The 10,692-nt window shown below is 33.3% G+C and overlaps 1 protein-coding gene across 1 annotated transcript; it reads left to right on the top strand.

The window, feature by feature from the left end:
- Positions 1 to 3,765: 3,765 nt before the first annotated feature.
- On the top strand, positions 3,766 to 4,938 carry LOC139889610 (uncharacterized). The gene is made up of 2 exons (XM_071872553.1): positions 3,766 to 4,166; positions 4,359 to 4,938. Exons 1-2 carry the CDS (start codon positions 3,766 to 3,768, stop codon positions 4,936 to 4,938), a joined length of 981 nt encoding a protein of 326 aa, XP_071728654.1.
- Positions 4,939 to 10,692: the final 5,754 nt, after the last annotated feature.

Genomic DNA, 10,692 nt, shown 5'->3' with positions numbered 1-10,692 from the left:
TATATATATATATATAATGTTGATTATATGTTTATGTTGATTAAAGAAAACCCGAGGGTTGTAATGATGATGAATATTATAACAACCCTCACTTTTCGACTTCTAAATTTACTGAATTAACCCTAGGGTTATCTGCCTGACTATATGTATTAAGGGTTGTTATATACAATAAAATATTGACCGAATAGTAATTTTTAGTCAACAACGTACGCTTAAATAAATAATATATTATTAATTTATATAATTTGACATAATTTAACTAAGTATATAAAATTTGTATCACTTTTATTATTTAGTTAATTTATTATATATTTAACTATATAATAAATCCAATTATATATAAATGTAATAATATTTACAAACTTACTAAAACTATAGTTTAATAATTAAAATCATAATTATTATTAAAAATACAAAATACCGAATTATTTATTATTTTTATGAAAAATTCGTATTTATTAATTAAATAAAAATAAAAAAATATTGACAAATATTCTTGGAAAAGTACTAAATCAATTTGTTTATTTAAAAAATATATATATATATATATATATATATATATATATATATAAAATCCTTAAAATAAATGAATTTTAAAAAAAATAATTAAATAAATAAATTACTTTTTAATTAAAAATTATAATGGAAAACTACTTTTATTATTTTATTTTGTGCATTATCCAATGACCTAACATTTAATACTTTTGAATTTTAAAATCCCATTAAAAATTAAAATATTTCTTTTTCTTTTAATTATTTTATTCTTTTTACCTAATTTTTTCAAGTATAAATACCCCTCATTTCTCATTCAAACTCACACCAAAATTTCTCTCATTCTCTCTTTGAAGAATTACTACTAGTAAGTATTCTGTTCTTACTTTTTACTTTTTACTTTGTACTTTTTACTTTTTACTTTTTACTTTTTACTTCTGTTTATTATTTTTTTTACTTAAACATGTAAATAATGTTATAAATTATATGCAATTAAAATAAATAACATGTTATAATTAGTAATATATGTTACTAAAAATTATAAAAGTATTTTAATGAATTAATATATAGGAATTATAATTAAAATCGAATTAATGAATATATATGTATATACGCACCTAACGTGAAGGTTATAATTAAAGATAGCGTACAAAGACTACAAACATCACCGCTACTTGTGGCCTAGGGTGATCCTTGTTACCATTATGGGTAGCTTGTGGATCTCGAATGCCAAGACTTAGATTCTGGTCAAGAGATCCTGGGCCGCGCGGTAACAATAGATCATTCGAGTGACTTGCATGTTAGCGACGAAGTTTGGGCGAGATTGTACAACATCTTTGTTAAGAATTATAACTCGAACATTCTTAAACTAGAAGCTTACTATAAGTGGAAGCTTTCCATAAATAGTAGGTTTCCAAAAATAGAAACTTTTGAGAAATAGAAACTTTTCTCGAAAACCGTCACCGTCAATATAGTTGCTATATTAATAAACACACTTTATGTCAAGTTAGACATTAACTAATCAAACGTTATACCTCTAGGTTGATATCCAGATCACTTACTTGCTTTACTTTTCTTCTTGCGTGGAATACTTCAACTGCTATTTAAGGTGAATTTCATAGCCCCGCTTTTACATTTTTATGTTTTTACATTGGGGTGAGACACATGCTTTATTTTAAATGCTTTGACATGCTAGACACAAGTACAAACTTATTATGCGACCAACATGAGTATTTTATTATGTTCATTTGAAACATACAAATCCCTGCTTTGTAATATCATTAATTTCTAGATGAATTAAAGTAGCAAACGGAATTATTATAGATAGCGCTATTGGGAGTAACGTCCCGCACTGTTGACCTCAGGTCAATTGGTGGTATAATAATGATCTCGACAATTACATATGTATTGTTACGGGATAAAATCGTTTAGTTTTGATATTATATGCTCATGGCATACTTTTGATATACATGATATATCGACTTTATTTAAATCTTGTGGTCTAACAAACTTACTCAAAATTAAACCTATGTCATTCACTCAACCTCGTGTTGACTTTTTAAGCATGTTTGTCTCAGGTAATTAGAAGATGTTGATGTGCTGCTTTGATGATGATTGCATGCTATGCTTGGAGTCTTCATGCATTATTTATCATTCCATTTAAAAATATTTAATGCTTTGTTCATTCAATAAAATGTAATGACTATTTATCTTCCGCTGCAAAAACTCAATAAAAGTTATATAAAACGTATCATATAGAGTTGTTCTCGTTATACAATTGCTTGATTTGATATAATTAGTCACAAATACCTCCGGCCCTATTTGGGGGTGTGACAGAGTGGTATCAGAGCACAGGCTGTTATAGAGAACCAGGATTGCATTTTCTGTGTGCCTTATGTGTTAGCTAGGGTTCCTTAGCAATCTTTAGGACTATAGCCTTTCCTGCCTTAGTTTTAATTGCCTATTCCTTATTATCTTGCTATCTGTTTTTCATACTTTTACTTCTTACCTTACGGTGTTTCGAAGAAACATCTTTTACGGAAAATCAAGCAATGCAATTCCAAACGTCACCTTGACATCTCCCCAATTCCAACAACTGCTGGCTGCAGCACAAAGCAATGGCAACTATAGCGCACCGTGAAATCTTCCAACTATTTATTCATATCAGAATTTCATGAACTACCAGCTCCCTACATACAAGGGTATTGAAAGACCTAAGTTTGGGAACATGGAAATAGTAGATGCTAATCTCATAAACTACACCAACCCATTACAAGAATTTGCTTTCATGAATCCTCACATGACTACTCTCGAGTATCTAGGGATCTAACACTACATCAATGGGTTACCTGATGGCCTTCGAAGGGGCATTGCCGTATTAAACCTAAGGACCATACAAAAAGCCATTTGTATGGCAAACCAACTAATTAACAAACTTGGGAGGAAAGGAGATGCTAAAAGAAAATGGGAAGAGATAGAGCAAAAAGACTCTAAAGGTGAACCCGACAAACGCTATAAAGGAACCATTCCTTGTTGCCAAAGGTGTGAGAAACATCACTTTGGGAGATGTAATGCTGTGTGCTCCAAATGTATGAAGGTGGGTCACTTAGCCAAAAATTGTAGAGTTACGATTCCCTCAACTCAAACTTCTGCAACCAAAGCTAATGCAACCATTCCTACTTGCAATATATGTGGAGGAGTGGGTCACCACAAGCATTAATACCTGAACGGAAAAAAAAGGATCAACACAAACCCTCCATTTCAAAGAAGAACTGATAATCCTCAGGATTTTTGTTTCGTCCATTATGTCTATTTCATTTATGTAAAGGCATTGTCTACCGTACTTCTCATTTCCTTCTATGTGTAATAAGGATGATTTATCCATTCGTTGTTAATAACAAGTTAAGTGGTTATTTTAATATGTCTTGACTTATCTTGCCATATGTGTGTGATTATGTGATTATTATTGATGATAATTACAGATTATAATTATTGCACCATAACTCTTCACCTAATACTATAATTATGTATTGAAGAACAATGGCTGGAGAACAACAACCAAGTAACAACATCAACTCTCCTAATGTTACTCTCACAAATGAGCAATTTCAACAACTCCTTGTTGCCGCTCAAGGCAGCAACAATAATCAAAACAACAACAATGAAAACCGAAACTCTCCGAATTAATGCTCACATAAAGAATTTATGAATTGTAAGCCACCAAGCTATAAAGGAACCGAAGGACCAATTGAACTAAACCGCTGGTTCAAAAAGATGGAATCTGTGTTTCGTTTGTGTAACTGCGGTGAAGCTGACAAGGTCAAGTATGCTACTGGAAATCTATTTGGTGGAGCTTTAACTTGGTGGACTGCATATGCTGGTACAGATGGATGGACTGTTGCCCTAGCCATACCATGGGAAACATTAAAAACCATGCTGGCTTGTAAGTATTGTCCCAGGAATCAAGTCCAGAAATTTGAAGTCGAATTCTGGGAGTTAAGAATGAAAAATCTTGAAGTTGAAGAATACAGCAACCGATTTCTGGAGCTAGCTACTCTATGCCCTAGTATGGTTACTCCTGAAAGCAAGAAGATTGAAAAGTATATCATCGGTCTTCCTCCTCAGATTCAGGGGAATGTTATCGCTGCTGGTAAAGAAACTATTGAGGCTACGATGTTGATGACTCAAAATCTAGTTATGGCTGCGAGAAGAAATGCCAAGGAAAAATAAACCGAAGTGAAGGCTACTAATAACAAAAGAAAGTTCGAGCCCACTCAAGTTACATGTCAGAATTCAAACAAGAAGGTTGGTGATACTACAAAAAGTGGTTATATTGGAACAAAGTCGTTATGTAATCGATGTGATAGGCATCATTATAGGTTTTGCACTACTGTGTGTGGAAAATGTAAGAAGATTGGTCACTCGGCCAAGAATTGCAAGGTTGGTCTGCCTACTACAAATACAAATCAAACCGTGCCTACTTGTTTTAGTTGTGGGGAAAAGGGGCATTACAAAACCAACTGCCCTAAGAACAATACTGCAACAACTGGTAATGCTAAGGGAAGAGCATTTGTCATGACTGCTGAAGAAGCTAGGGATGATGATGATGTCATTACTGGTACATTTCTTATCAACAACTGCTATGCTTCTGTTTTATTCGATACTGGTGCTGATAGAAGTTATGTGTCTACTGAATTATGTGCCTTATTTGACGAGAAACCTCAAAACTTAGACACTAAGTGTCTTGTAGAAATGGCCAACGGGAAATTTATAGAAGTTAACCGGATCTACAAGGAATGTAATCTGACTCTAGCCAATAAAACCTTCAAGGTTGACTTATTGCCTGGTGAACTAGGAAGCTTTGATGTAGTCTTAGGGATGGATTGGTTATCCCCGATGAAAGTGGGTATCCAGTGTTTTGATAAGACAATTAATATTCCTCTCTAAACTGGTGAAATTCTTGTTATCCAAGGAGATAAGAGTGGTTCCAAACTTAATCTTATCTCATGCATCAAAACCCGAAAAGTACCTTATGAAAGGATGTCAAGCCATTTTGGCTCACATAAAGGAAGTCAAGCTAGATGAACGGCGTATTGAAGACGTTCCTGTCGTTAAAGACTTTCCTGAAGTATTTCCTGATGAACTCCCTGGTCTTCCACCACAAAGACAAGTTGAGTTACAAATCGATTTGATCCCCGGTGCTGCACCTATTGCAAATGCACCATACCGGCTAGCTCCATCGGAAATGAAAGAGCTATATATGCAACGACAAGATCTTCTAGAGAAAGGATTCATTCGTCCTAGCTCATCACCGTGGGGAGCGCCTATATTGTTCGTCAAAAAGAAAGATGGTTCTATGAGGATGTGTATCGACTACTGAGAACTAAACAAGTTGACCGTCAAGAATCGTTATCCTCTCCTTAGAATCGATGACTTGTTTGATCAGTTACAAGGATCAAGCATCTATTCCAAGATCGACCTGAGATCTGGATATCATCAACTTAAAGTTAAGGAATCCGATGTTTCCAAGACTGCCTTCCGGACTCGTTACGGACATTACGAATTTTTGGTAATGCCCTTTGGGTTAACTAACGCTCCTGTTGTGTTCATGAATCTCATGAACCGTGTATGCAAGCCTTATCTCGATAAGTTTGTGATTGTTTTCATCGACGATATTCTCATCTACTCTAAGAGTGAGAAAGAACACGAACAACACCTCCGACAAATTTTGGAGTTATTAAAGAAGGAACAGTTGTATGCTAAGTTCTCCAAGTGTGAGTTTTGGTAGAAGACTGTTCAGTTTTTGGGGCATGTAGTTGACAGTAATGGAATACATGTCGACCATGCGAAGATCTCGGCTATTCAGAACTGGGAAACACCTAAGAACGCGAAACACATTCGTCAGTTCCTAGGACTTGCCGGTTACTATCGGAGATTTATCAAAGATTTCTCCATTCTTGCCAAACCACTCACCAAGTTGACTCATAAGGATAAGAAGTTTGAGTGGTCTATTGAACAGGAATCTGCGTTTCAGACCCTGAAAGAAAAGTTGACTACCGCTCCAATCTTATCACTACCCGACGGAACTGAAGACTTCGTAGTCTATTGTGATGCTTCAAACCAAGGTTTTGGGTGTGTGTTAATGCAACGCCATAAAGTCATTGCATATGCATCCAGACAATTAAAGAAGCATGAGAAGAACTATACTACCCAAGACTTGGAACTAGGAGATGTAGTATTCGCATTAAAGATATGGTGACACTATCTTTATGGAATCAAATTCACCATATTCACCGATCATAAGAGTCTCCAGCACATCTTTGATCAAAAGCAACTGAACATGAGACAAATACGTTGGGTCAAATTACTAAATGACTACAACTGTGAACTCAAGTACCATCCTGGTAAGGCAAATGTTGTTGCTGATGCACTCAGTCGAAAGGATCGAGTCAAGCCTATCCGAGTGCGAGCTTTGAATATGATCATTCAAACAAATCTGACAGCTAAAATTTGGGAAGCACAACTAGAAGCTATAAAGCAAGAAAATATCAAACATGAAGGACCTTCAGGATTTGATAACCAATTACAAATCAGGGAGAACGAAATATGGTACTATAACAACCGTATCTGAGTTCCTCAATTCGGAAATCTGCGAAAAATAGTCTTGGATGAAGCACATAAGACTAGATATTCTATTCACCCAGGCTCCAGTAAGAAGTATCACGATGTGAAAGAATTTTATTGGTGGCCTAATCTGAAATCTGATATTGCTGAATATGTGAGCAAGTGTCTTACTTGTTTAAAAGTTAAGGCCGAGCATCAAAAGCCGTCTGGTTTACTGCAACAACCGGATATTCCGCAGTGGAAGTGGGAATGTATCGCTATGGACTTTATTACTAAATTACCCAAGACTTCTAGTGGCAATGATACTATATGGGTCATAGTAGATCGTCTTACTAAATCTGCTCATTTCTTACCGATCAAGGAGACCGACAAGATGGAGAGATTGTCACAACTGTATATCAAAGAAATTGTCTCTCGTCATGGTGTTCCTATATCAATCATATCCGATCACGACAGTAGATTCACTTCCAGATTCTGGAAATCCTTACAAACTGCTCTTGGAACTCAACTCGACATGAGTACTGCTTATCATCCGCAAACCGATGGTCAAAGTGAATGAACCATTCAAACATTGGAAGATATGCTTCGCGCTTGTGTTATCGACTTCGGCAAAGGCTGGGATAGACATTTGCCTTTGGTTGAATTCTCTTACAATAATAGTTACCACTCAAGTATTAAGGCTGCACCTTTTGAGGCCTTATACGGACGAAAATGTAGATCCCCACTATGCTGGGATGAATTAGAGGACAGACAGTTAACTGATCCTGAAATCATACACGAGACAACCGAAAAGATAGTTCAGATTAAGAAACGAATAGAAACTGCCCGCAGCCGACAGAAGAGCTATGCTAATAAAGGTCGGAAAGATTTGGAATTCCAAGTTGGTGACAAAGTCATGTTGAAAGTATCCCCTTGGAAAGGCGTCGTTCATTTTGGTAAACGAAGCAAACTAAGTCCGCGTTTTGTTGGACCCTTCAAGATTACTGAAAGGATCGGACCCGTGGCTTATCGATTAGAATTACCTGCTGAACTTAGCAGCGTACACGACGTATTTCATGTCTCGAATCTTAAAAAGTGTCTCGCTGATGACACTCTCGTTATTCCTTTAGATGACATTCGCATTGATGATAAAATGCACTTCATAGAGGAACCCGTAGAAGTCATGGACCGATCTGCTAAACGCTTAAAACAAAGCACCATACCTATTGTTAAGATCCGTTGGAATTCACGACGTGGCCCCGAGTATACCTGGGAACGTGAAGACCAAATGAAACAGAAATATCCCCATCTCTTCTCAACCGCTGATGCATCCGAGAAGTCTACCTAAAACTTCGGGACGAAGTTTTTATTAACGGGGAGGTACTGTAACAACTCTCACTTTTCGACTTCTAAATTACTGAATTAACCCTAGGGTTATATGTCTGACTATATGTATTAAGGGTTATTATATACAATTAAATATTGACCGAATAGTAATTTTTAGTCAACAATGTACGCTTAAATAAATAATATATTATTAATTTATATAATTTGACATAATTTAACTAAGTATATAAACTTTGTATCACTTTTATTATTTAGTTAATGTATTATATATTTAACTATATAATAAATCCAATTATATATAAATGTAATAATATTTACAAACTTACTAAAACTATAGTTTAATAATTAAAATCATAATTATTATTAAAAATACAAAATACCGAATTATTTATTATTTTTATGCAAAATTCGTATTTATTAATTAAATAAAAATAAAAAAAATATTGATAAATATTCTTGGAAAAGTACTAAATCAATTTGTTTATTTAAAATATATATATATATATATATATATATATATATATATATATATATATATATATATATATATATATATATATATATATATATATATATATATATATATATAATCCTTAAAATAAATGAATTTAAAAAAAATAATTAAATAAATAAATTACTTTTTAATTAAAAATTATAATGGAAAACTACTTTTATTATTTTATTTTGTGCATTATCCCATGACCTAACAATTAATACTTTTGAATTTTAAAATCCCATTAAAAATTAAAATATTTCTTTTTCTTTTAATTATTTTATTCTTTTTACCTAATTTTTTTCAAGTATAAATACCCCTTATTTCTCATTCAAACTCACACCAAAATTTCTTTCATTCTCTCTTTGAATAAATATATATATTAAGTATTCTGTTCTTACTTTTTACTTTTTACTTTGTACTTTTTAGTTTTTACTTTTTAGTTTTTACTTCGGTTTATTTTTTTTTTACCGAAACATGTAAATAATGTTATAAATTATATGCAATTAAAATTAAAATAAATAACATGTTATAATTAGTAATATATGTTACTAAAAATTATAAAAGTATTTTTATGAATTAATATATAGGAATTATAATTAAAATCGAATTAATGAATATATATGTATATACGCACCTAACGTGAAGGTTATAATTAAAGATAGCGTACAAAGACTACAAACATCACTGCTACATGTGGCCTAGGGTGATCCTTGTTACCATTATGGGACGCTTGTGGATCTCGAATGCCAAGACTTAGATTCTGGTCAAGAGATCCTGGGCCGCTCGGTAACAATAGATCATTCGAGTGACTTGCATGTTAGCGACGAAGTTTGGGCGAGATTGTACAACATCTTTGTTAAGAATTATAACCCGAACATTCTTAAACTAGAAGCTTACTATAAGTGGAAGCTTTCTATAAATAGTAGGTTTCCAAAAATAGAAACTTTTGTGAAATAGGAACTTTTCTCGAAAACCATCACCGTCAATATAGTTGCTATATTAATAAACACACTTTATGTCAAGTTAAACATTAACTAATCAAACGTTATACCTCTAGGTTGATATCCAGATCACTTACTTGCTTTACTTTCCTTCTTGCGTGGAATACTTCAACTGCTATTTAAGGTGAATTTCATAGCCCCGCTTTTACATTTTTATGTTTTTACATTGGGGTGAGACACATGGTTTATTTTAAATGCTTTGACATGCTAGACACAAGTACAAACTTATTATGCGAACAACATGAGTATTTTATTATGTTCATTTGAAACATACAAATCCCTGCTTTGTAATATCATTAATTTCAAGATGAATTAAAGTGGCAAATGGAATTATTATAGATAGCACTATTGGGAGTAACATCCCGCACTATTGACCTCAGGTCAATTGGTGGTATAATAATGATCTCGACAATTACATATGTATTGTTACGGGGTAAAATCATTTAGTTTTGATATTATACGCTCATGGCATACTTTTGATATACATGCTATATCGACTTTATTTAAATCTTGTGGTCTAACAAACTTACTCAAAATTAAACCTATGTCATTCACTCAACCTCGTGTTGACTTTTTAAGCATGTTTGTCTCATGTAATTAGAAGCTGTTGATGTGCTGCTTTGATGATGATTGCATGCTATGCTTGGATTCTTCATGCATTACTTATCATTCCATTTAAAAACATTTAAAAACATTTAATGCTTTGTTCATTCAATAAAATGTAATGACTATTTATCTTCCGTTGCAAAAACTCAATAAAAGTTATATAAAACGTCTCATATAGAGTCGTTCTCATTATACAATTGCTTGATTTGATATAATTAGTCACAAATATCCCCGACCCTATTTGGGGGTGTGACAAATATTACCCCACAAGTGTTGTGGGTCACGAGCGTTAAGAAAGTTTAGCATAATTAACGGTAATTATGACATGAAAGAACTGATCACCAGACGATGTAGATAGGTAGACTTTTAACAAAATGGAACACTGAGATAGAAAGGAAGTATGACCTTCAAGTAGAATGGACTTAGAAATGTAATAGACTATGCAAAAGAAAAGAAAAGAATGAATATTATGCTTAAAGTAAACGCGTGAGTTAACACGCCAAAATGCCATGATGGGTGCCCTTATTCTATGCTTACGCGTTTAATGTTAGGTAAAGTGAAGATAGCTAGCAAGATTTTCCTTAATAAATAAGAATGTTTACATTGTCATGAAAGTTACAAGATGAAGCTAAAAATAAAACAGTGATT

The sequence above is a fragment of the Rutidosis leptorrhynchoides genome, chromosome 2 (assembly GCF_046630445.1).
Source record: "Rutidosis leptorrhynchoides isolate AG116_Rl617_1_P2 chromosome 2, CSIRO_AGI_Rlap_v1, whole genome shotgun sequence".
NCBI lineage: Eukaryota > Viridiplantae > Streptophyta > Magnoliopsida > Asterales > Asteraceae > Rutidosis > Rutidosis leptorrhynchoides.
Note: the sequence above shows the minus strand (reverse complement) of the source record. Positions and strands in the feature narration are given on the sequence as shown.

Excerpts from the sequence above, each read along its gene's own strand:
- LOC139889610 (XM_071872553.1), top strand. The coding sequence starts at position 3,766 with ATGGAATCTGTGTTTCGTTTGTGTAACTGCGGTGAAGCTGACAAGGTC. Across the intron at positions 4,167-4,358 it reads GAAACTATTGAGGCTACGAT|GCATCATTATAGGTTTTGCA; the intron begins GTTGATGACTCA and ends TCGATGTGATAG.